At 57.8% G+C, this 25,584-nt stretch overlaps 2 protein-coding genes across 3 annotated transcripts in view; one reads left to right on the forward strand and one right to left on the reverse strand.

Moving 5' to 3' along the window:
- Positions 1 to 8,403, forward strand: part of SLC38A12 (solute carrier family 38 member 12) — a 44,252-nt gene extending 35,849 nt beyond the window's left edge. For both annotated transcript variants that reach the window (XM_086623969.1, XM_009978524.2), the window contains exon 9: positions 4,691 to 8,403. In XM_086623969.1, coding sequence (XP_086480095.1) covers positions 4,691 to 5,451 — 761 coding nt within the window. In that variant the 3' untranslated portion in view covers positions 5,452 to 8,403. The remainder of the gene's footprint in view (positions 1 to 4,690) is intronic.
- A 3,917-nt stretch (positions 8,404 to 12,320) lies between these two features.
- Positions 12,321 to 22,142, reverse strand: GRIN2C (glutamate ionotropic receptor NMDA type subunit 2C). Its single transcript, XM_086623959.1, has 12 exons — positions 21,735 to 22,142; positions 20,028 to 20,623; positions 19,385 to 19,499; positions 18,626 to 18,837; positions 18,332 to 18,500; positions 17,825 to 17,978; positions 16,388 to 16,513; positions 16,072 to 16,301; positions 15,684 to 15,844; positions 14,903 to 15,090; positions 14,132 to 14,364; positions 12,321 to 13,733 (listed from the first exon to the last, which is right to left on the reverse strand). Exons 1-12 carry the CDS (start codon positions 22,140 to 22,142, stop codon positions 12,321 to 12,323), a joined length of 4,005 nt encoding a protein of 1,334 aa, XP_086480085.1.
- Between the last annotated feature and the right edge of the window lie 3,442 nt (positions 22,143 to 25,584).

A 25,584-nucleotide genomic window follows, 5' to 3' on the forward strand; every position in this document is an offset into this window, starting at 1 on the left:
CTTCGACAAGAAAGCTCTGTCACCCCGTCAGCCGGCGGTGACGGATGGCCCTGCCGCAAATGTGTCAGCAGCGCAACGCGGCGCCCGCTCAGGCAAACGGCTGTGGGTGGAGGTGGGGAGCAGCCAGGCGTGGGCTGCTCCGCTGGTAGCGGGTGGTGTGGCTGCTGGAAGGGGTGGCAGCCAGGCATGGTGGTGTTCTTGCCAGGCTTTCCTCGTGGAAGGAGGAATGAGAGCAGGGACAGAGCTGGAGAAGATGTGACTCAAGTTGTGCTGAATGGGTGCGCAAGATTGTCCTTCTCTGTCTTTACCTTTCTGACTCTTAACATACAGGGGGTTGTCATGTAACTTTTGTTCTGTTTTATTTTTTTCCCCAGTAACTCTTTTACTCATCCCTGGTTTGTGGCTGTCTGCCCCCATGCTTTCTAGAGCCAGTAAAACCATTCTTGTTTAAACTGGGACCAATGCTTTGAAGGTCAAAGTTCACCGTTGAACCGTCTGTCTCTGGCCCTCCTTCATGGGATCACAGAGAGGTTATCCAATGTCACGGTCCTGCAGAACCTCACTTCTGAGCTTGCTTCCCCCATGCCAAGCCACCTCTTTCTGAATTACATGAGAGCACGTCTCTTTCCTCCCTGTTTCCCAGGGTGGCTCAGTTCAGGGTCTTCTCTATTTTCTACATTCCAGTAGAGAAACAGATGTGGGGCACCAGGTGAAACATCTCAAAAGCATAGTGTTTTGCTGGAGATGCAAGGGAGACTTAAGCCAGAAACTCATTCCGAGCATGAGTTGTTCTTCCAGGAACCTACCGTGATGGGGGGAGCCAAGCGTGTTTCAGCCTTGGATTTCTTTTTTTCTATTAACGATCTTTCTGCAGAGAGATGAAGCTCCTGTACAAACCAGCATTTTTCATTTACAAAGGTGTTTGCTCTGACTCTGCAAAACAGTCCTTAAACTTAGAATGGCTAAATTATCTTCACTGCTTCTCTGCAGCTCTGTTACGCTTCTATCAAAGCTCACAAAAATTTATTTTTTAATATCCCCAGACTCCCATATTTTCTCGAGGTGCTCTTATTTGGATATGGGCTCATCCATATTCATCCCTCTTCCACCTGCAAGAACCAGAGCAGAGCTGCCCTGTCTCTGAATCAACATCCCCTGAGTCAAGCAGGACAGGCAGCAGTAGCTGTCTGCAAGATCTGCTTCGTCTGAGAAGAGCCAGTGTTAGCTCCTCAGAGAGCCAGAGGAGGGGTCTGTAGGGGAGGTGATTGGGCAGCAGTGATGAAATTCATCACGATTTTTCCTTTATGGCATACCTCCTTTTTTTCCCCATAGCTTCACTTACATCCTTCAGTAAAAAGGGTGCTCAAACCTCTGGAGGAGAGAAGTGTCCTCTGTGCCTTGTTGACTGCAAAGTCTCTGTGGTGTGTGCATTTGGAGTGGGTCTGACACTGTTGAAAAATCAAGCAAAACCCTCGATTGCTTTTTAAGCACTTGTATAAAACAAGGTCTAAACCAAAGTTTTCATGTAATCTACTAATGAACCATGGTAGCATCACTGACCAGCTCACTTTGTGGCTCTGGGTGCTCTTGGTCATAGTATCAGAAGGTCTTTCATCCCTGGAACGTTGCTTATATCCTCTGTCCTGCATATACAGGAACTGATTGAGGCTTTTTTTTATGAACCCATGTCTGACTTTGTCAGGGTCCTTGTGGTGAAGGAACACTCTTGGACAGTTGATGAGGCAACTGTAGGTGACTTGAAACAGTGTGGTGTGACTCTGCCTTCAGCCTGCCGTCCCAGGTAGGAGAGGATACGAGCAGGAGCTTTGTATGTACCTGCAGGATCCTGAACTGCCTCTTGTCTGCTCAAAGCTGCCTGCCAGAGTCTGTCACTTTCTTTTCATCTTGATTTATCATCCAGCATAACTGGGTTTCAGAGTTTCATTTTTGGGCTTGCCTCCTCCCAGGGACAGGCAGATAAATCTGGCATGAAAATGTTTTAGCTCTCTGGTTCCAGGAGTGAGAGAAAACACAACCGTTGGGGCAGAGCTGCTGTTGTCTTCTCTGGGGCTGGAATTGTAAAGGGGAGGTTTCCAGTTTACCCAGCACCACGTCTCTCAAGGATCATGCATCTACAGACCACTAGTGCTAGGGCCGGAGGAGCACAGCTTGCCTCGTTGGAAACAGTACCAGTGTAGATCTTAGTATGGGATCATCACTCCTTGTAACTTTAATACATTTAATTTCTGAAAGAAGTATTTAAGGAAAAACAAAGGTTGTGAATTCTAGCTGCTGAAGCCAAAGACTTCTATCCATCATTTGAAGAATCCACAGGAATCCTGTTCCTTCAGTGCTCCCTGCCAGAAAAGCATGTGCCGGGGCAGAGGAGAGCCTGGGTCACCAACTGAAGAGGTGCTCTGAGGATGGGGTGCCAGCCTGGAAGTTCTGGTTAGCGCTGGTGCAGAAAGCGGAGTTATGGGTCAGTGGCAAGAGTGAGTTGGGGAATGGAAATAGTTCGCTTTTCACTCTACTGAGCAGGTGGAGATTTACTGTCTCATGTGCAGGGGAAGAGGTGTGAGACTTCTGCAGTTACATCTAGTCCAGATACAGGACCAGCTCAGGACTGGGCCATAGAGGCTGACCACCTCTCTCGAGTGGGAAGGAAAGGAACTGTCTCAGTTTCCAGAGCTGCCTAACCTGGTTTGTCTTATTGTTCAGGGCACCTTCTCCTCTTCCTTGTAGCCTGTGCAGCCAATGTCACATCACATCACCTCGAACACAGCTCTCTCTGGCTATCTTGCTGTAGCAGATATGGCTGGCAAGCAGCCCTCCTCTGGGGAGCAGTGGGGGAGGCACAACAACCGTACCTGTGTTCGCAGTGCCCCTCGCTTGCTGGCTTGAGTGAAGGCGAGGGGAATTGCACGCCCCCAGAGCAACGAGCTGTTGCTTTCCGTAGCCCTCCGTGACTGCTCTTGGGGAAGCGAATAGAGCCCAACGCTCCCAAAGCAGCCTGGCCCTCGTGGTGCTGCCATGAAAGTGCTGCCATCCGTCTCTCCAGTCCAGTGTTCATGGACTTGCCGTGTCACTGGGAAACAGTTGGAAGCGAGAGGCTCCCTGAGGCAGTGCGAGATGAAACACGGTGTGTGCCTTGGAAGGGACTCGGCACAAAGCTGGTGTTTGCCGCAGGAAGAAAAGGAGGATCGCTGCGAGAGGGGAAACGGGGTTTTGGGGAGTGCTGGGAGTGCGCGGGAGGCGATGTTCAGATAAGGCTAATGCAGCCTCGCTGGGGACAGAAGAGGCAGCTCTCACTAGCTGCTCTGTAACTGTCTTTTCTAGTCCCGTCCCTGGCAGGGTTTCCCATCTCCAGCCACCTGTGTCAGGCAGAGCAGTACTGGGCACAGGGCAAGCCCATGTCCTGGTCACCCCGCTGTGAGCCGGCCCGGCTCACGGCGCTGCTGGCCAGCCTCCCATGGCCTTGGCTGCAGGACTGTGCACTGCTGGTTGATTCCTCTGTATTTATATTTATGACATTCAAAGTTGTCCATAGGAGTAGTCTCAGCATTTTGTATGTTTTTCATTACCTGATAATTCACGGCTGTGCTCTGATGTCTCACACCAGTGCAGGAGACAGGTCTGCGCAAGCCACAGTGGCCCATCCATTGCCAGCACCAGACTGTAAATCTTGCTGCTTGCTGCCCTGCCAGGCAGGGTTTTTTTTTCCACTGTTCCTTGTTAACTGCAGCAGCTGATGATCATCTTTCCCAGGTTGATGTGATTTCTGTGACACCAGAATTAGTTTTCTGCTGGTTTTATGTGCCATGCTAGGAATAACAGCCTAGCAGTAACTGCTTCTGGCTCAAATTTCCACCAGTGGAGTAAACATGGGCATTAGCCCAAACTCCTCAATTCATTTTTGTCGCTTTTTGTGATAAGCTTTGTAAAATGTTGTTAGCCTTTTCCTTGACATAAGTGAAGTGTAGACAAGCAGACTTTGTGCCTAGAAGTGATGAATTTTAATAGCAGTCTTACAGGGCTGCTTTAGTCCCTTCCAGACTGGCTTCTCCACCCTGGGATTAACTACAGACAGTCTGTTCCTCCTGCCCGGGAAATGGCTGGCTAGTTCTTGCTCCATCGTGCTTGACGGATCACAAGGACAGGAAAGCTCAGTAGTAGCTGCTGCTCCCGTGCATCTGCCTGTGTTCATAGGTGAGGTCTCGGAAACGTTAGTCCAGTTGGAAATATTTTCTTCCTTTGAAGGTCAAAGCTCAAACATCTCTAGGCCATTTCTAAATAGTGATATGTAGCCAAGGTGCGTGGCAGAAGCATCCATGGGCTGAGGCCCTTCAGGGTGATGGGCTCAGACAGCTGCGTTAGTGTTGCTCTTCTGAAGGGCCCACAGCAGCCGTTTGCTGTCAGGGGTGGGAGGGTGAGTCCCTGTGGGAAGGAGACTGGAGGGAGATGCCTGCCAAAGACAGTCCCGAAGCCATTCCCTTATCTGCTGACTAGCACTGAAAGCAGGTCGTGATTAATTCCTGTGCCCCTTGCCTTTGATGTACCACCTTCTGCAGAGATAAGGAGATGCTCTTGTGGAGCAGAAGGGAGAGCTAGTGCCAAGGCTGCCGCTGCTGATGGGAGGAGGGTCGTGGGGAGTGCAGACCTGGGCTTGACCTGAAACCTTCTCTCCCTCCAGCTTTCATCCTCATGATTATTCTGGCCCTCATCCGCATCAGCAGAGGCCAAGCTGAAGGTCACCCGTCCATGGCCCAGCTGTCGGGCATCCGCAACCTCTTTGGAGTGTGCGTCTACTCCTTCATGTGCCAGCACTCCCTTCCATCCCTCATCACACCCATCTCCAAGAAGAAGCATGTCAACAAGCTCGTGCTGCTCGATTACGTTCTGATCCTGGCTTTCTACAGCCTCCTGTCCTTCACTGCCATTTACTGCTTCCGCAATGACACCCTCATGGACATGTATACGCTCAACTTCACCAACTGCGAGATCATCAACGTTGCCTTCATTCGCTACTTCCTGGGCCTCTTCCCCGTCTTCACCATCAGCACCAACTTCCCCATCATCGCAGTGACCCTGCGCAACAACTGGAAGACCCTTTTCCACAGAGAAGGGGGCACCTACCCGTGGGTGGTGGATAGGATTGTCTTTCCTGCCATCACGCTGATTCCTCCAGTGCTGGTGGCTTTCTGCACCCACGATCTGGAGTCCTTGGTGGGGATCACGGGAGCCTATGCTGGGAACGGGATCCAGTATCTCATTCCGGCATTCCTCGCGTACTGCAGTCGGAAGGACACTCAGCTGGTCTTTGGCAGCGGGACGGTTAACAAGCACCTCTCCCCTTTCCGACACACCTTCTGGATTGTGTTCGTGCTCATATGGGGCTTCTCTTGCTTTGTGTTTGTGACTGCAAACATTGTCCTGAGCGAGTCAAAACTCTGACGTGGGGGTAGTAGCACGCTCCCTGCTGGGCTCCGGAGACTCCAGCATTTCAGCTTCCCCTCTGGGACTGTGGAGTGGGGAGAGGCAACACGAAGGGAAGTTTCCAGGCCTTGGTTGCACAGGTTAGACCTGGACGCAGACTTTCTTCACTCCATTTTGTGTGTGGATGGAGTGGACTCAGACTTGTTACGATCCTGGTTCTCAGACCCGCTGTACAAAGCCACGGGGCTGAGCCCTCGGCAGCCTGCACAATTGACCAGTGTCCAGCCATTTCTGCCTTCAGCTCTCTTGGAGCATCACTCTCTCTGTCCCTGCGGTCGCTCTCTATGTGCTGCAGGTCTCAGCACACAGGAGAGCAGACAGCCTTGGCTGCTCACTACACTAAGTGGCTAAATGTCCCTTCTCCCAAAGCTAGGGACATGCTGTGCAGAATCCAGCAGGAGTTTGGGGGAATTGAGTCTCTTCTGTCTGCTGAGACCCCTCCCAACCAACCTCCTGTACCAGTTGAGGGAAGAAGTTAGGGTGGGAATAGCCCTGATTCAGACATAAATAATTTTGTGTTGTTACACTTTCTTTTTCTAGAGGCATTAACCTGTTTTGTGCACGGATTGCCTGGGATCTGGGATGTTTTGCTTAGAGCTGGATTTTTCCAGCCCAGGAGTTTACATTCACGCTTCTCAGCCTGTCCTCCTGCGCTGTGGCAGCCCCAGCCACACAGAGCAATGCCCCTACGCATGCAGAGGTACAGCTTTTCACCCCCGGAAAGGAAACCACAGACTTGCTTCCCTCAGCTCCCATGAGCAGCTCAGTGGCTTCAGCTGGCAGAGCTCTTCTCCCTTTCTCACCTCTGCACGGGGCTGGTACAACCAGCCAGACCCCGAGTTCGGTGGTCAGGATTGGTGTGTGCTGGGGAGGTGCTGATTACCCAGTCCTGACACGCGTGAGGCCTGCAAGAGCTCTGGCCGCGCACGCTGATGTGTTTCCAGCCTCCTGCGCTGGGTAATTAGCCTTGAAACGAGGTGGGTGTTAACTCCAGGGAATGGGCTCATGCCAGGAGGAAGCGGCAGTGCCCTGGCTCAGCCCTGCCTGCAGGAGCAGAGCTCCCAAGGGCTGTGGGGGAGCCGAAATTGAAACCCTGCTGGAACTGGGCTTGAATCCCCTCCTCTAGCTGCACAGGGTTAAGGTGGGCTTTGGGCTGGTCCTGCTCAGCTTATCTGAGAGGTGGGCTGCTCATTACTTTAGGCAGCCAGTGCTTTAGGTGAGTCTCTGCTTTTGAGGCTACTGGTGGTCACTGTAATAGCACCCAGTGACAAAGAGCACTGGGTCCTGTGCTCTCAGGCCCTCGGGCAAAGATCAGATGGGTTTTGCTAACAAAAGGAAGACCTTTAAAAGTTTTCCCTGGAATATTTTAAAGCCCCCTTATTAAAGCAGGTTCAAAGTCAGGTGCATGTCGCTTCTGTTAGATCCTCTTGCCCTCTGCACTTGCTGCAGTATTAAGTGTCACCGCTCACTAAAGCAAGCTTTGAACTGCAGCTCTTTTTAATCAAGCTCTGTTTTCAAGTAGGACTTTCTGGTTTCCATATGACCTGAAGTGCTCCTCCTGGGGGAATATGCAAGTACCTGGAGCTGTATAAAAACACTTCATGGCTTTTAAAGCAGAACCCTGCACCTCTTGAGCCTGAGCTCTGCCACTGCGTCCTTGCCACGCTGCTTGGAGAGGATCCGGGGGGACTGTTTGCCTCCTCTCCAGCTTGATCCTAAACAGGCCTTGGCAGCCCTCGTTAGTGAGTTTAGACATCCCCAAGTGCTCCGGGAAAGCTGATGTGGCACCTTCAGTGCCAAATTAGCAAGTTATTTACAGGTAGCTGGTGCTGCTGTCTCGTTTAGGAAGAGGCAGGTTGGAGGGCAAATTCATGGGGCAGCTGAGCTGGGAGCCACCTGCGAGGCAGCTGGGAGGAATTTACTGCTGATGAAATGAGCCTTTGGAAAGCTGGAGAGGCTGTGGGGGCTGTTCCTCTGCACAAGAGCACAGGTGTGGGTTTATGGAGGGGGCTGAGGCCTTTCCTGCTGCAGTCTGCCCTAGGCTGCCCGTGCTTTGCAAGGCACTTGGCTCAGCCTCCATCCCTTGAAGTGCCCATTTCAATCTCTTGCCTTCCCATTTCATTGCCAGCCAGAGAACGGGGCTGTTCTCTGTCATTTCATCTCCTCGCATCCTCCCTTCCCCTCTTAGGGCTGCCCGTGGTCTCCCTCCCTTCCTGCCCCCATCTCACACAGGGTACGGTACCCTCCCCGCTGCCTTGCCTGGGCTGGCAGGGGGGACGCAGCCCAGCCTGGCACAGCCTCTCCTGCCGTCCCTTCCATTTAAAGATGTGCCTTCTCTCCCCTGGGCTGGGTGGCCATCTCTCCTCCTTGGCACGGTGTGTGGCAGTGACTTCCAAGGGGCCTCGCCTCTCAGAGCTGCTTGGATGCAGGTTTTGGATGCAGTGGCACAGGGAGGGCTCATGTCCTGGCCCCAGCCTTTGCCGTGGTACCTTGCCGAGAAGGACACTGGCCACCAAAGAGCGCGAGTGCTTTCTTAAATAAATAACCACGCGTTTCCAGACTCCCACTGTCCTTGCACAGCAGCAAAACAAATCTGTCCGAGGAATCGGGGTGATTAACGGAAAGAAGCTCTACGGTGGAGAGAACATTTTTCATATAAAACATGACATAGCAATGCCTTAAAAATTACTGGAGAAGGTGGGAAGGGGAGGGCTTAGCAGAGCCAGTGCTGGCTGGGGGGACGCTGGGTGACCCCAGTTCGGTGCAGGACAGGAGCTCCCTCCTCTCGCCCGTCACGAATGAGTCTATTTTTATTTGGCCGTTATCAACACTAACAGTTCATTATTACAGATCCTCACGTGATGCTTGTCCTGACTGTAATTAGTTTTCAAAAAATGGGATTAAGAACAATAAAATACGCATTATACATCTGGTTTAGTCTGGCTGCTTTTCCTACCCCCTTCCGCCTCTCGTGCGTGCGCTGAGCAGCTGTTTCTCGAGGGGACGGCCGTGACTGATGGGGCTGCAGGCCAAGGAGAAATGGCAAGCGGAGAGGCTAATGGAGACCCTCACCTCTTCTTCTCTATTAGCCTCCTGCAACTCTGGGTGGTAGCTGCAAACTCAATTAAAACATCTGTACTTTCCCCTTCTCAATTACGGCTCCTTACACTTAAAACCAAACAAATTGAATTGCTCCACCGCCTCGGGCTGCAAAGGCAGTTTCTGCCAACAAATTTATTATCGCCATAAAGCGCAGCTTGATTTATGTTAAAATATTAAAACAGATCTTTATGATGGAAATAAACACTTTCTGCTGTGATTCTCTCGAAGGACCTCACAAGCAGCGGAGGATTTCGGGGCTTGGTCCGTAAATCTGAGATCAAACTGGCACGGAGGATGGATTTGGTCTTTTGCAGCGCTTCGAAGAGCAACGGCCAGGGAAGGAAAAATAAAAACCTCGAGCCGGAGCGGCAGGTTTAGACGAGGCTTGAACATCGCTGAGGAGCAGCGTGTGACTTGGGGGGGGTCTCACTGTTGAAAGGTTTGCGGGAAGGTGCCCACCAGCCTTTCCCCCACGTGGGCGTGGGCAGCCAAGCCCTGACCCCAGGAGCTGTCAGCAGTTTGGGCAAGGGCCTCGGGCTGTGGGGGCTCAGCCATGGGGGCTGCCGGCAGCCCAAAGCAATGCCTGGGTGGCTTCGTGCTGGGGCCAAGGGCTGCTTCTGCTGGGTTGGCACCCAGCTGGCACCTGCCCACCTCCCCATGGTGCCACAGCCCCCAGGGCTCTCCCTGGGAGCTGGTGTCCCCTTGCTGGTGCAGGGGGATGGATGGGACCCCAGGGAAGGTTTTGTGCCATGCCTTTGCCTGGGCGAGAGGCAGGAACTGGGAGGTGGCTGCGTGTGCTGCTCCCTCGAGCATTCTTGGGCATAGGCATGGCAGCACCCTGCTGTCCCCACACTGGCACCAACGCTTTCCTGGCCCTGTATCTTTGCCCATTTGTGATTTAACCAGCTCCCCTCTGCCCTGACCCAAGACACCCTCTCCTCGTAGCAGCACCAGCACATCCTTGCTGTTGGAGACCTCTTCCCCATGGCTGTCCCACGCTGGCCTGCCTTGTTCCCCCTTTTTCAGCAGGATGGGTCTTGCGATGCCAAGCGATGGGGCAGTGAAAATAATACGTGCCGTGATAATGCTGGAGCTGGCAGAGGCAGGGGGGTGGGTGCTGGGGGAGGCCGTCGTCCAGGGTGGGCACTGCCAGCACCCCCAGCAGGGCCGAGCCCAGAGGCAGGTGGGCAGCAGTGAGCGGCCGTATTTCTCTTTGCACATAAACGACAGCCCGCAGCGTTCCAGGGCGGCACGGGTGCCAGAGCCGGCTGAATTAAAAAGTGATAGATTAGACAATTTCACCAAAAAAGAAATAATATCCTTCGGTGGCTGTTAAGCACTAAACTACCCAACCCCTGCTTCAGAAACCCTGGTCAGAGGGTGCTTCCAGTCTATTGCTTCCCTGCAGCTTTGTCCCTGGAGCATCCCGGGTTGAGGAAACGCTGCAGGAGCAGCTCAGCCCTTCCTTGGTTCGGGGTGGGGGGGGGTCACGCAGTTCCCACCTGCTCAGGGCTGCTCGTTCCCCCGTGCCCCATTTGGCTCCTCTCCCACTAGTGCCCATGTCAGTGCCCTGCACTGAGAATGGGAGCAAACCAGTGCGCTTCGATCCCGATCAGCATACAAAGATAATATGCAAATGCCACCACCAGGGCTGGGAGCTGGGCGCTGGGCACCCACACAGGGCACCCAGGGTAGCCCTGGCCGTATGTCGGGTGCTGACACCTGTCCCTGAGGCCGCCTCCCCTGGGAGCACCCCTGGCACCCCTGGTTTCTTGCTGCCCTCAGCCTCCCACAGCAAAGTCCTTCAATAAAACATGAAGCAAATCCATTTGGCCTCTGCTGAGTCACCGGAGACATCACTAATTAATTTAAAACGTGGGTTGGGGATTTTTGATATTTTTTTTTCCCCTTTTCTGCTCCCTTTGTTCTCACAGCTCCAACCTCAGCTCAGGCTTGGCCCTGGTTCCAAAGATGCAGCTGTGTGTACTGGCTTCCTTGGGCCAGAAAGTCACAATTTGGGGGAACAAAAAAAACAACAACACACCAACCCAGGGCACAATGGAGCCTCTTGGGGATCAGCCTGTCACCCTCGCCCCACGGGGCATCTGAGGCACCCAGATGGCGAGAGCTGCCCCAGGCAAACGGTTGCCATCACCTGGGGCAGCCAGGCGAGGATCCCTGAGCCTTCAACTGCCTTTATTTATTTATGGTCTTTATTTATATACTGGCACCTCCTTCCCTCGCCACGAGCCTTCGGAGGGGCTGCCAAAGCAATTAAGAGACAATTGCGATGATAAATAAGTAACGGGAATTAAAGCGCAGGCACCGGTGCGCGGTGGCAGCCAGGCTGGGGGCTGGAGGGGAGCTTGGCTGGATTTAACCCCAGCCAGATGGGTGGATGGATTGACGGATAGATGGACAGACAGACAGACGTTGCCAATGCTCTCAACCCTGGGCCACGTGTGGCTGGGCCCTTCCTGAATTCCCTGGGGCTTTGCAGCCATCCCCAGGGCAGGACAGGGTGTCCCAGAGCTGCTCCCTGGCTGCTCGGTGGCTGCCAGCACCCCAACAGCTGCTTTTAAATAGGAAAAAATTATAATAATGGAGCTTTATAGCAGCTTCTTAAGGGGGGGGGAGGGACGCTCATCCAAGCAGATGATGCAGAACCAGCCAGGAAGCGGGACTGAGGGTTGGCATCTCTCTGGAACGATATGCCAACCCTGCTGGGCAGCTTTGCCCAGCCCCGGCACTGACCTGGGACGGGACTGGTACCACTGGCAAAGCCGTGGCCACTGCCAGGGCTCTGGAAGCCTCGGCTCCTGCTCCCTCAAATCCCCCTTCCCTGCCTGGTGCCACCTGTGAGCGCCGGCCGCCCCTGCCCGCGCTGCGCCAGCCTGGCGGGCACAGGGCTGTGTTAGACACGTACAGCAAGAGAAGAATTAAAGCCGGCTCATCTATCGCACCTGATTTATGTCTCCATCAGCCCCGGGAAGGTGGGAGGATTTTTTTTCCCTTTCTCATTCCCCACGGCACATCTTCCCCAGTGCCGTGCCGCTGTTTTGCAGCCGTGGGGCCATCCCGCGCTGCCCTGAGCTCACGGCCAGCCGTGCCAGCACCCCAAAACTCAAGCTGGGTGCATTGACTCCGGCTTCAGTGCTCGGCTCCAGCCTCAGCACAGGCTGATGGCTCCGAAATAATCCTTCAGTGCAACTTAATGTGTTGCCATTTTCCTTTGCCTGGCTGCGCCAGTGGGACGAGCCTGTGCCGGGGCTCCGCAGTAACAGGACACGAGCGGGGAGAGGGTGCACGGGGCCACGAGCATCCCCGTGACATGGGGGTAACGCCAAGGGCAGCCCCGGGCTCATCACCGGCGGATGGAAGAAGGGTCTCCAGCCGCTTGAAAATGTCTCTTTAATGACCTGGACATGGCATTTTGAGCCCCTGAATGAAACCAAAACGTGACGGCAACACGGCGGCAATGAGTTTGGTGTCCCTGGTGCCAGCCCTGCCCGTGGGGAGAGCCTGAGCCAGTGCGTGCCAGCCCCGCCAGGCTCCTCTGATCTCTCAAAGTGCACAGGACCCGCTGAGCCGCTTGGAGCATGCCGCTGCTGGTGGCACACAGTACCCTGGGAGGCTGGAGCCCAGCTGGGAGCTGCTGGCTGGCCCATGGGGACACCCAGGTGAAGGGCAGGCAGAGGGGTGCGGCCACCCCCCCATCCCCCCGGTCACACCTCCGACTCCAGGCTGGAGACCCGCCGCCAGGACCCGCCGGCACAGGGGCTCATCACCCCGCGGGCCACCGGCGGGTCCCTCCTCTCGGTCCCCACCGCCCACAGCAAGGCTGGCTCCCCCCGCCTCCTGCAGTCCCTGCAGCCGCTGTCCCAGCGCCCGGCCCCCCGGCCGCAGCCCCCCGGCATCCTGGGGTGCTCATGGGGTGGCGGGGACCCTCGCGAGAGACGCCCCAGGTAGAGGGGCAGGTTGGCATAGGAGTTCATGCAGGCGTACGGCACGCATGCCGGCACAGTGGCGGCAGCACGGGGGTTTTGCCGGCAAGCCTCGCGGTAGGACGGCAGCCTGGCCGTGGGCGAGCACGGTGCCAGCCGGCTGGCAGCTTGGGGACAGTGGGGACTGCAGCCATAGCTGGCCTCGGCTTTGGGGAAGAGGTCGGGCACGTTGGCGTGGGTGGGCAGGCGAGCAGCACAGTGCCGCAGCCCCCCGGGCCGCCGCTTCTCACCCCGCTCCCCAGGCACCCTGGCTGAGCTCGCCCGCCGGCTCAGCTTCTCCCGCTCCGTCACCACGGCCTCCGGCTGGGCTGGCTCATCCCCAGCTCTGCAAGTCCTGGTGGCTTTCGGGAAGGCTCCACGAGGGCAGGATGGGGGCAGGAAGGGGCTGCCCACCTCCCGCCTCTTCTCCACCGCCGAGAGCAGCCGGGGCAGCGATGCTGAGCCCCCGTGTCCCCCGTCCCCCTGGCCCAGCGGGGTGTTTTGCAGCCGGTCCCCCCGGCCCACCGGACGCTTGTGCTCCCTGTAGATGTCCGGCGGCGGGAGGTCCCTGGGGGAAGTGGGGGGTGGGAGAGGAGCCCCAATGTGGTTCCCCACCAGCACCTGCTCTCCAAAATCCACCTCTGGGGAAGGCTTCACCAGGGGGTGGGGGAAACCTGGGGGGGCTTCATCCCCCTCACAGCCACCCCGAAACTTCAGGGGGTGGAGGAGACGGGGGACGTGCTCGTTCGCCCCTCTCCACTTCTCCTCCCTGGGCAGCCGGGAGTCCACGGGGATGGGCTGGGGCAGCGGCAGTCCCAGGGGAACACCCTTGGGAGCGTAGGCTCTCCCCAGCCTCTCAGGGGGGACCGTGCTGTAGGAGGGGGCCCGGTGGGCGCCAGTGCTGTTCTGCACCACGAGCTGGGGTGTCCTCAGGGAGAAGGTGGTCTGGAGGCGCTCGCTGCGGCTGCTCCAGTCCTCGATGGTGCGGGTGGCCTGCTCCAGCGAGCCACCCACACTGGCTGTTGACACCATCTCCTTGGCTGCCTGCAGCATCTTCAGTACATTGGCCTGGGCTGAGCTGGCGGTGACGTCGGGTGTGGGCGCCCGCCCGGGGCTTGCCAGGGTCTGCACCCCACTGAAGCAGCTGTAGATGCCCTGCGGAGAGACAGGAGGACCCCACTGTCAGCAGGGTCACTGGGGTCCTGCACCCACGGACCCGCCCTGCCGAGCCACAATGATGCTGCTGAGGTGGAGGTGTCTTGACAACACCGATGTCCCCTCTCCAGCATCCCCAGCACTGCCAGGGTGGGTGACACCACCCTCCATCACCCCTTTTCCCAGGGATGCTAATACAGATGCGGGGTCATTCGCAGGGATGAGCCCTTTTCCCAAAACCTGATTATTCTCCCCAACCACAAGCTCACATCGGCACGAACATCTCCAGTCCCTCCCCTGCAGATCGAAGAGATGATGCCCACCAAGCCATTCCCATCCCCATGGCATCATAGGAGGGCATTTGGACCCCTGAAGAGCCCCCCAGCAGCACCACTCACCCTGCTGATGGCCAGGAGGAAGTCAAGCTTGTGGGACTTGGGGACAGAGTGACGCAGTTTCCAGTAGACGAGGTGCTCCCAGGCAAAGACCAGCAGGCTCAGCCCCATGGCCACCAGCAACATGTAGAAAACCCCAGCCATGTTGTCGATGTCCAATTTGCTGCTCATCACCTCATTCTTCTCATTCTGGCAGATCCCTGACAGCCAAACCGTCTCCAGCTTCTGGGTCTCACCTGGGGCCGGACACGCACAGCGGTGGGGGAATGTGAAAATCATAGAATCATAGAATCGTTAAGGTTGGAAAGGACCTCTAAGATCATCAAGTCCAACCATCAACCCAATACCCCCAAGCTCCTGGAGCTGTTATGGCCTGGTTCTTGCTGCTGGCCTCAGCCAGAGCATCCCACCAGTCACTTGTCCTCCTCCAGGGCCCTCTCCTATCTCTGTCCCCCACCCATGTGCTGTCCCCTCCCCAGGCTTCTCCTCCTGACCCTCAGATGTTGTGCATGGCCATCTCCAGGAGTCTACAGCCTGCAGGAGGAGGAGGGACCCCAAAGGGAATGACTCCCCTAGCACCCAGCTGGAGAGATGCCACTGGATTTAATGTCCCCTGAAAGGAGCTGTTGGAGAAGCCTCTTGGTGACATCCTGTAAGGAGCTGTGGGGGCTGCACAGTTTGGGGACCAAAGCCCTGGTCTCTGGATGAATTTACTGGGCAAGGGTGGGGTGAGGATGGGGACAGGGCTAAGGAGAAGCTCAGCTGGGCACTCACCGTCTCCCAGGAACTGGAGCAGGGCCAGGTCGATGGCCCGCTTCCAGCGCGAGTCCTTCTGCAGGGCGATGCCGTAGCCCGTGGTGGCGAACACCTTCCCACTGCCGATGGTCACCAGCTTGCAGCCCTCGTCCTTGCCCGCCATGTAGTTGAGCACCGCTGCGTCGTAGATGAAGGCGTCCAGCTTCCTGTCCACCGACAGGAGGAAGGGTGAGGGGGGGAGGCTGGCAGCCCTTTTTTGGGGGGCTGTACCTCTTATGGGGCAGTTCTGCCCCTTTCAGACAGCTGTAGCCCATCTGGAGGGGGTTGTGTCCTCTTTGGAGTCTCTGCTCCATCTTGGAGAGCTATAATCCCTCTTAGAGGCGGGGAGCACCCAACTGGGGGGGGCTGCATCCCGATTGGGGAATCCATACCTTATTTGGAGGGGGCTGCGTCCCTTTTGGGGGGAGCTGTATGAAGCTGTACCCCATCTGCAGAGGTTGTACCCTGTCTGGGGGTCCCGTACCCCACGCAGGGAAGCCGCACAGAGCCGTTCTCCATCTGGGAGAGCTGTACCCCATCCCAGGGAGCCCATGTCTCACTTTCCAGGGGGCTGTACCCCAGCTGAGGAAGTCCTACCCCATCTAGGAGGCACGGTACCCCATCCTGGGGAACCATCGTTCATTTGGGGGTCCTGTACCCCATTTGGAGGAGCTGTACCCCAGCTCTGGGAGCCGTACCCCATTTGAGGGAGCCGTACCCCTGACCCGGGGGAGCCGTATCCCACCCAGGTGAGCCATACCCCATTTTGAGGCTGGTGAGGGCGTCCTCCACGGAGCGTTGGTTGTACTTCACCATGTGGGTGTGCATGTCGGGGTAGTTGCTGCGGATGTTCCTCTCGGTGCTGCCGTTGGGGACGGTGCCGAAGCGGAAGGGGGGGTACTGCTCCTGCGGCTTCTGAAACTGCAATGGGGAGCCCCGGGGAGAGGCGTCACACGGCATCCATGTCCCTGCCATGTCCCTGCCACGTCCCTGCCATGTCCACAGCATGTCCCCCCTCCCCACAGCCAGTCCTCCATCCACCCACCCATGCCCAGCCAGCCAGCAGTGACAAGCAGCCCCTCCAACTTCTCCTCACTCAAAAAAACACCATTATTTTTTAGGGATCCCAGCCCAATCCTCAGCCCCACCTTCCTGTCGCTCAGCCCCGACACGGTGTCGATGTACTGCTCCTGGATCATGAAGGCGGCCAGGTTGGCAGTGTAGCTGGCGAGGAAGATGACGGCGAAGAATGCCCAGATGAGCACCATGATCTTGCTGGTGGTGCCCTTGGGGTTCTCGATGGGCACTGAGTTGTTGAAGACCAGAGCCCACAGCAGCCACACCGACTTGCCGATGGTGAAGGAGGGACCTCCCGGCCCTGCGGGGACAGGGGACAGAGGGGACAGCCGTCAGCCCGGCCGGGGACGCGTGGCCCCACCCCAGCTCCTGCCTCCCCCCACTCACTCTTGCCGCTGGTCAGGTTCTGGTTGTAGCCAACGGGGCTGAAATACTCAAACACGAAGACGGTGACAGCCACCACGGTGAGGCACATCACGAACATCATGACCCACACGGCTGGGCTGTATGGCTCTGCAAGGCAAGTGGGACCCCATCAGCCTCCCCAGGACACCCCACGGCCCACCCAGGGACCCCCAGGAGCCCTCCTGGATGGATGGGGTTCATCTTCCCGAATACTGCCTCTGCTCCGAGAGGAGCCAGGAATGGCAGCACCGCGGCAGAGCGAAGCCACAGGAGGCCACTGGGAGGGAAGGGGAGGCGATGCGGCTGCGCTTCCCTGCCTAAATAAAATCAGGCTTCCATCAACAGGGAGATGCTAATGAGATGCTGCCCATCACCGGGCCGTCAACGGAGGGTTTCCCATGGGATCATGGGTTGTTGCCTGCAATCACTCCAGCCACGGGATCACTTCTGCACTGGACACTGGACCAGCTCCCCCACCTCGCCCAGCCCCTGGGAGCTCCCCGGGAGCTGGGGCGGGTGGCGAGCCCCCGCCTGCCCGAGCTGAGCCGGGCCGGAGCGGCGGGAGTGCTGGGGATGCAGCCGAGCCCTCGGCACGTGGCTGCCGAGGTCCATTTGTCAGCGCGTCCTTCGCTGTCAGGGAGGAGAGGCTTCCCCTGACGGGGATGCAGCTCATTAGCGCGGGAGGCGCGAGGCGGCGGCACAGGGACCGTGGACCCCAGCCCTGCCAGACCCCGGCCCAGTGCTCCGTCCGTCCCTGGGGCCGGTGGAGGTGACCCCTGCTTCAGAGAGGAGGGTGGAGCCCTGCGGCGGCAGGGGGACAGGAGGGGGACGAAGTACCCTGGCCAGCCATGTCCCACACCCCACAGCATCCCTGGCACCTGCGCCCACCCACGCCCTCCCTGCATGGGTGCCGGGCTCCGGGTGAGCCAGGACGCTGCCGCCGTGGCCTTGCCGGGAGCCTCCAGCCCTGCCCGAGCGCTCGGGCTGAATTTCCTGACGACCTTGGCCAGTCTCTTCCCTTCCCGGGGCTGCAGCTTTGCTTCTTCCAAAACTCATTAAATAAAAGTTTGAACACTGGCGGTTTAACACCGGCTTAACCGCGGGCTCCAGTGCCAGTGGCACAGAAAGGGTCTCCAGAGCAGACAGAGCTCCCCGTGTCCCCATCCTCCCTCCTCCAAGTAATGAAGAGGAGGGAGCCACCGATCCCAGCCTCCATCTCCATAATAAAAGGATTATCCAGGTGAGGGGAGGAGGAAGCCCCAAAGCCGGCAGCACAATCTCCTTCTCATATGACTTGGGCTTTTTTTTCCTTAAAAGTTATTAAAAGGGAACAATATTTCTAATTTGCATTTGTCGGAAGAGTGGGATGAACCTGCAAACAGACAGACGGACAGACAGAGGGAGGGACGCATGGCTCACCCAGGAAGGCGGAGGGGGAGACGGTGCCGTTGCTCCTGGCCACCATGACACTGATGCCCGTCTCCACGAAGGGCACAGAGAAGTCCACGATCTCGGAGCGCTCCTCGTTGATGGTGAGGGAGCCGATGGCCATGTCCGCGCGCTTGTAGTACACCTGGGGAAGGGGCAGATGGTCTCAGGATGGGCAGATGGACAAGCAGAGAGACCCGGACCACCTTCTCCAGGCATTCCCTCATCTCCAGCACTTCCAACCTTAAATTATGGCTTCTTAAATGACCAGTGACACAAACACAATCAGCTGTAGGGTTGTAAACGTTCAGCTGACTCCCTCCCTGTTCTCCTCCACCCAGCCTTGCCCATAAGCTCATGCCAAGCTGTCCCCTGCCCAGACACCACAGACACCCTGACCCCATCTCCAGGAGGAAAGCCCCAGGTCAGGACATGCCCTGAGCAAGCGATTCCCCCAAAGAGGACGAAAAGTGGGGTCCAAGCCATGCCCACCCCTACCTCACCAATCATGCCGTTCCAGACCCCGCGGACGATCTTGCCGTGTTTGCCATTGGTCACTAGGTAGAGGTCATACGAGAACTTCACCGCCTTGGCCAGCTTCTTCAGGATGTCGATGCAGAAGCCCTTGCAGCACAGCTTGGTGTAGGGATCCACGAGGCCATCACTGCTGAAAACGCACCAGGAAAAATGGGTTGGACCAACCAAAGATGCTCCGAGCACCCTGGTGCCCCTGGACACCACGTGCCCAGGGACTGATGGCCAAAATTGCCGAGCACCATCCTTGCTGCTCACCTCTGAGAGGAGTTGGTCTGCTTGCGGCAGGGCACGGTGTTGCGCACGCAGACCCCGGTGCTGGGGTCCGTGTTCTCCACGATGACAAAGGGTCTCTCCTCCAGCGTGGCCACTGTCAGGTGCCGGTTATCAGCCACGGGCTGCAGGAAGGAGCCGTACCGGGGCCATACCGGGTACTTCATGTGGATGATGCCTCTTTCCCACTTGCCCACCTGCCCCGAGAGAGAGTGCCAGTGAGGGGCTCTGGGGGGGGGGTCACATGGGGTCCCATGTCCATCCCTCCCATGCCTTCAGGGCTCATTTCTCCCAGAACATAGTTAGGCTGGAACTCAGCCGTGGTGAGACCCATCTCAGTGTCCTTCTCCCCACACACCCACTGACTACAGGGCAGGTGTTTCCTCCTGGGCCCCAAACCCGGCCAAACTTCACTCAAAATACTTTCAAACTAAAAAAAAACCACCTCTGTGCAGCTTGTTTCAGGCCTAGGTGTTTGGCAGCTGCTCTGAAGGGTGGACAGCTGCATTTTTGCCTCTTTTGGAACTTTTCAGGCAAATTGCAGGGAAAAAAAAACAGTTCTTGGCAGAGCTTTGGTGCTCGACATTGCCATCAAGCTCCACCATGGGTACTTTTGGTAGCAGCCATGGGTTTTGCATGGGATGACCTGCCCCAGAGTGGGACTCCAGGCTGTGCATGGCCCCAGGCTCACCCTGCCTGGCCACCCCCCTGGTGTGCCTGTCCCGGGGGATGCAGGGGTCCTACCATCTCCCAGAGCCGGTGCTGGTTGAGTGAGATCACCACCATGGTGGGCCTGACCAGGTAGCCGCCTTCATTGAAGGAGAAGTCCCTGTGCTCCCACGTCACATTGAGGAGGTGCCTGGTGGGACACAGCGCCTGTAAGCCTCTGGCTGTGCAGCCCAGCCCTGTGCAGCCCTCCTTGTTCTCCTCCTCCTCCTCGTCCTCCTCCTCCTCTGGCTCCAGCCAGGCTGCCATGGGTCCCACAGAGAGACGTGGGGCTGAGAGCTGGGGACCAGGTTTAGCCCCTACACAAGGGGCGGTGGGGAGCTGGAGAAAGTCCTGACAGCACGGAGAATGGACCACCAGAGGGTTAAGGATGCACAGACTGCCACCACAGCCCCAAGGTGCCCCGTCTGCACTGCAAAGCAGAGCTGTGAAACCCCCCCTGAGACCCCCATGGGAGAGAAGCATGGCAAAAGGCAAGGGCTGCTCTGGGGAGATGCTCCAGGAGAAACCCAGCCAAGAGGCATGGACCACCAGCTGCAGCCCACAGCGATCATCATGCCCCCAGCCCACCAGCTCCATCCTCCTCCTCCTCCACCCCTTCCCTCTCCGTTTCCCCATTCCCCCCATTTCACAACCATCCCAGTGGGTCCCCGAGCCTCACCGGTAGAAGCTGGTGTTGGTGACAGGAGCCCCGGCGGGGGCCCGGCAGTCCCGTCCCACCTCCGGAAGGTAGCCATGGGCCCGGAAGAAGCTGGCCGCCCCCATGGCAATGATGGCCACCCCGTCCCGCACCTTCTGCCGCAGGCTCAGCTTCCAGCTCTCTGTCACCACACTGATCAGTCCGACGGGGAAGGAGGCGGGTGGCACCTCCATGTTGCCCACCGTCAGGCTGGGCACGATCCAGATGTAGCCTGGCCCCACGAGGCCGGCTTGCTCCGCCATGGCGAAGAGGTACTCAGCCTCCTCTCGTGAGCAGTAGACGATGAGGACCTGGGCATCGATCTGCCGCAGGAGCCGCTGCGTCCTGGAGCTGCTCCGCTCCTGGCTCATCTCGAAGGTGAGCACCTCCTGCAGCTCCCAGCCGAAGTAGCTGGCGTCCGTGAAGGAGCGGATGATGTCCAGGAAGATGTTGTAGCCTGGGTAGAGGCTGGTGATGACAGCGAAGGAGCCCCAGTCGTATTCCTCCAACACCTTGAATATCACCTGGATCTGTTGCTCAATGGAGACACCCAACTGCAGGAAAGCTGAGCCAGGCTCCTACAGGAGGAGAAGGGGTCAGGGGTTGCTCCGGCACCATGGTCCAGGTCTCTTGCACCCATGTAAGCCACCTTGAATTTGCCATCATGGGGGGTTTGAGGAAGTCATGGACTGGTGTGATCCATGGGCCGGAAACACCCAATATGGGACCGATGCATTGGAAGCCTTCAAGGAATCTCATTCCATGCAAAGGGTCATGCCCTGCAGTCTCTCCTCCATTTATCAGCTTGTTGACGAAAAATTAATCCATCCTCTGAAGGAGACCAGGAATTTCTCCTTAAACCAGGAGAGGGAGGGGGGCCAGGGCTCTGCCAGGAACGTAAATCCCATCCCGGCTCTGACACTCTACCTGCTGCCCGAGCCCGCGCAGCTCCTTCCCTCCCGCCCCACCTCCCCGGCCATCTGGCCTCTCATTAGCAAACCTTAATTGATCTGATTCTGTCTTAAATGATTCAGCGAACGGCATTTGCAGAAGGTCGTGTGCCGGCAGCAGGGTTTTGCCACCCAGACCCCCTCCACCTCCAGAGAAGGAGTTTTTCCAACAAGGCTGGTGGTCTAGCCGGAGGGGTGAGCCCTGGGGAGTCCTGGCTGGGACTGAGCTGCCGGGGACCTCTGACCCACAGCGAGAAGTAGAGAAGCCAAAAATCCTGTTTCGGCCCATGGGGCACCTGAGATCGATGCCACAGCTGAGTGAGGCTTCTCCATGTGCCTGCCCAGCCACTTCAGGGCTGGATCCGGCCCCGGCGGGGCAGGGAGGATGTGGACATGCCAACCCTGTCACAGTCCTGGCAGCCCCGGTGCCACAACCCCGGCACTCCATGGCAGGCACAGCTTGGAGGGGACAGGAAGCAGGACACCAGGGAAGGTCCCTCCACAGGGCACTGAAGTCCTCTCCCACATCCCATCAACAGGGTCCCTCCTCAAAGTACCCTCCATGTCCCACCACCCCAGTCGGCCATGCTGCTGCAGCCACTGCCTATTGCTGCCTGTGAGCCCCCACGCTGCAGCCCAGCAGCTCCTCTGCCCTCCAGCATGTCACATCCCATATTTACCCCTCTCTAACTATCCCTCATTTCTCCCCCCTAAAAAGAATCCCCAGCGAATGCCTCACCTTGGGGGTCAGGACCACAGCAGACCCTCCACTGATGCTGATGACGGGGACCTGGGTCTGGGAGGAGATGAAGTCAAGGATCTGGGCCACAGCCTCTGTGCCAACGTTGTCCTCGAAGACAATGCCGTGGATCTTGTGGCTGGCGAGGATGTCGCAGATCTGGGTGAGGAGGGTGCTGGGGTTGGTGTTGTTGACGATGACGGTGATGGGGTGGATCTCCAGGGGCATGTCCAGGAAGCTCTGTGGACTCAGGCGGGAGCGGATGTGCAGGGGGTAGGACGTGCCCCCAAACACCACGGCCACGTTGACCACTGGCTCCTCGGGGCCCGGCAGCAGGAGGTCCGTGAAGGCAGCCGAGCAGCCCAGCACCATCGACAGTAGCAGAGCGTGCGCCGGCGCTCTGCCCATGTCCACCGCCACGTCCCTGCCAGGACAGGAGACAGCCCCTCGCATCCGCCCGCCTGCCGGGACCCCTGGCCCAGCTCGTCCCAGCCCTTCCTTCCACCCCAGGGCAGCACCAGGATGGGTTGGCCCCAGGGACAGAAGGGGACCCTCGTCCTTTGGAGGCTGGACACGGTGGAGGGACGACCACAGGGTTGTACCCACCACCCACTGTACACCCCAGTGCCGCATCCCCTGTCCCCAGTCTCACCAACCGCTAACCCCTCCCAGCTGGTCACCGCTTCCTACCACTACTGTCCCCCTCCCACCCCATCCTCTCTCCAAAAGTCATCACTGCTGCGATGCTCCTGTCGCCCCTTTGGCCAGGGATGGGGACAATGGTGAGAGGGGACAGGAGGAGGTGGCAGCTCCCTGGTGCCTCCCTCCACAGCTGACAGCCACCTTCAGTAGTTAAAGGCTCTGTCCCTGAGGGAGAGTTCAGCTCTGCCACCCCCATATTGGGGTTTTGCAAACCACAGAGTCACTGGAGCAGCCGGTCCCCTGCCTGTCCCCTGCCCATCACACTCTTGCCCCAGCCCCCTCACTGCCACTTCCCATATCCCAACGAAAGCACTTGACTGTCCCCTTATCTCCAAGTTTTGCCCTCCAACACCATCCTTCAGCTTTCCCCCGTTCTCACCTTTACCCCATCCCGGTGTGTGTCTCCCGCTGGCATCGCCCACCCGGCTGGGACATCCAACGCGCTGCGCCTCTGTCGGCTGCACCCCCAAAGCCAGGCTCTGAAGGGATGTTTGGGCATATCCCCCCTGCCAGATCCCCAATTCCCCGCTGTCTGTGAGTGCCCAGCTCACACCAGGTGGAGTGACAGTCCCCGGGGAGGGGGCGCATGTCCCTGCCCATGGTGACACACCCCCCTGTGCTGGAGCTCACCCCTCCTCGGAGCCCTCCAGCAAAACCAAACCACAGTGAGCCCTTTGGCTGGGGGCATCTGAGCCCCTCCAAGCTGCCCCCAGGGCTGTTGCCCCGGTGCCACGCTGGGCAGCGGGGAGGAGGACAAGCAGCCCTCTGCCATGGCACCAGCCACATGCCTTTGTCGATCCATGCAGCAAGATGCCAGCTGGTGCTCGGAAATGTCACTTGCAATTAAAAGCTGCTGTTGCTTAACGCATCCTCAGCACGGCCAGAGGAGCTCCTCGCCAAGTCCCGGATGGTTTTGGGGTCTGGGTTGCCCCGCGGACCCGCACCCCAACCCCACTCTGTGCCGCAGTGACGGACAACCCCTCGGCACACTGCAAAAGCACCGCCAGAGTGTTGGACTGAAAACGCAGGAAATAAACCCAACAACTGCCCAGCTGGGTGCCTTGCAAGAGCTGCACGGTGCAGATTTGAGCACCAGGGCTGGCCTCTCTGGAGAGACAGGGGATACAAGCCCCACGTCCCCCTCCTGTACCCCATGGGTACCAGGAGGGCTCAGGCACTCGGCCGAGCACCAACGCTCACCGGGCAGCATCTTTCTCAGCCAAATGGGTTTTGGCAGGAGATCATCCATCCCTAGCACCCACCACCCAGGGGGGTTCGCCCTGCCCGGCTGCATCCCCCTCACCGCCCCACATCACAGCTGGCAGAGCCACAGGAGCCACGATGCCACAGCGATGGCCGCAGCCAGGGCCCCTTGGCCAGAGAGGGTGGCAGGTGAGTCATGCCATGTTGGCAGCGTCCCACACTCCGGCACGGCCAACCCAGTGTCGGGGCGGCCCGCGCCACCCGCTCCTCGCTGCGAATTCCCAAGTATTTTTAGTCCTATGATAAATAATTCATCGGGAATTCGGCATCAGCTACCCGAGCAGAGAGGAAGGGGAGCAACACGCCACCCAAAACAAACAGAGCTGCTCTCCCAGCAGCTCTGCCCGTCTGAGCCCTCCTCAAGGACGTTTAAATATACTCCAGGCTCTTGCGGTGACGGATCAGGTTTGGTCGTGCCAGCCCTGGCCCCTCACCTGTCCCGGGTCCTTATCCTCCTCTTCCTCAACCCATCCCTTCCCCATGCTCGAGAACCTCTTCTAGCACCAAGTAATCCAAGCACAGGCCAACAAAACCATCCTGTAACACCAAGTGCTGCCTCCAAAGGGGCTGGTCTGCTCCTGACTGCAACTGGGAGCGAGTTTGGGCGAACTGGTTTCCCACTGGACCGAGCCGCAGGTGAAAATCATTCCCGTCCCCCGCAGCTGGAGCGCGACAGCGATAGCAGAACGAGGAGGTAGGAATGGGCACACCACGTTGTTCGTCCATTGCTGAGACAACCAGAGGAATGAATTTCCATCCTTCCCAGGAATCTGGTGCCGCTGCGGCTGCGGAGGAGGATGGAGGGGTTGGGGCCAGAGAGCCCACGGCTGGCAGGAGCTCCGTGCGTGGGTCGGAGCCAGGGCTGCTCCAAAATGGCTGGATTTGGGACGCAAAGAGCAGCCAGCTCTTCCAGCCCAGCTGACTCTGTGCACTTCCAGACTGTTTTTTCCAGAATTGAGCTAGAGTGGTGCGGGAAAATGAGGATTTTTGGGGAGATAAGGGTGGGGAAGGCAAATTGCAGGAAAGTGGTGGAGGCAGAGGAGGAACTGAGCCCACCTCCATGCTACTGCCAGAGCCGGGGCTGCTCTTGGGCTCAGTACAACACAGCAAAGCCCCATGGACTTTAAAAAAAATCCACATTTTTCTACCTCTAGCAGCAAGCACTGCGGAATTGCTCCTTTGGGAAAGGGCCTTCCCAAAAGAGAGGTTTCCCAGCCGGGCAAAGGGCCGGTGGCTGGGCTGGAGCAGGAGGAAGGTAGCCCTGGCTGGGAGCCCTGGCAGGACAATGCCACCTCCCAGCAGCCTCCCCAGGGACCAGAGGGCACCCACAGAGCTGCTCAGTGGCTTTGGCAGTTGGTTTTTGTTGCTTTGGGGTGGTTTTGAGCAGGTTAACCCCTTTCCTAGGCACAGATTCACCTGATAAACCAAAGATTCACAGAAATCTCCTGCTAAAGGCACCAATTGAGATCTTACGTCCCTCTACCCCCTGAAATGTCGTTTTAATGCAATAGGGAAAGTTTGCTCCTAATTTTAAACCTCCTTTTTGCCCTCTCTCCATCTCTCCCTCTCTGCCCATGCAGCTATTTTGACCTCAGGAAAGGAAGAATTAAAATCCTGAAATGCAAAATATCTCTAGAGAAACCTTATCCCCCAAAATAAAAGCCTCTGAGCCTGAAAGCACAGTGAAGGCGCAGTCTGCGTCAGCGGAGGGGGAACCGCTGCCGATGGACAGAAAGGACAGAATGAACCCAAACCTGGTGGGAGCCATGCAAGGAAGACGGGGGACACTGGGGAGGGCACCGAGTTGTGCCAGGGCTGGTCATCACCTGGATGGAGGGCACCCCTGTGGAGCAAGGAGACCCCCCCAAAAGGAGGGAAAGGAGCA

Source organism: Tauraco erythrolophus, chromosome 20, assembly GCF_009769465.1.
Source record: "Tauraco erythrolophus isolate bTauEry1 chromosome 20, bTauEry1.pri, whole genome shotgun sequence".
Lineage (NCBI taxonomy): Eukaryota > Metazoa > Chordata > Aves > Musophagiformes > Musophagidae > Tauraco > Tauraco erythrolophus.

Coding starts and splice junctions, on each gene's coding strand:
- GRIN2C (XM_086623959.1), bottom strand. CDS start 22,142: ATGGGCAGAGCGCCGGCGCACGCTCTGCTACTGTCGATGGTGCTGGGC. Junction 19,500..20,027: donor ACCAACACCAGCTTCTACCG/GTGAGGCTCGGG, acceptor GTGTCCCACCAG/GCACCTCCTCAATGTGACGT. Junction 13,734..14,131: donor TCCTCCTGGCCATCAGCAGG/GTGAGTGGTGCT, acceptor GTCTCTCCGCAG/GGCATCTACAGCTGCTTCAG.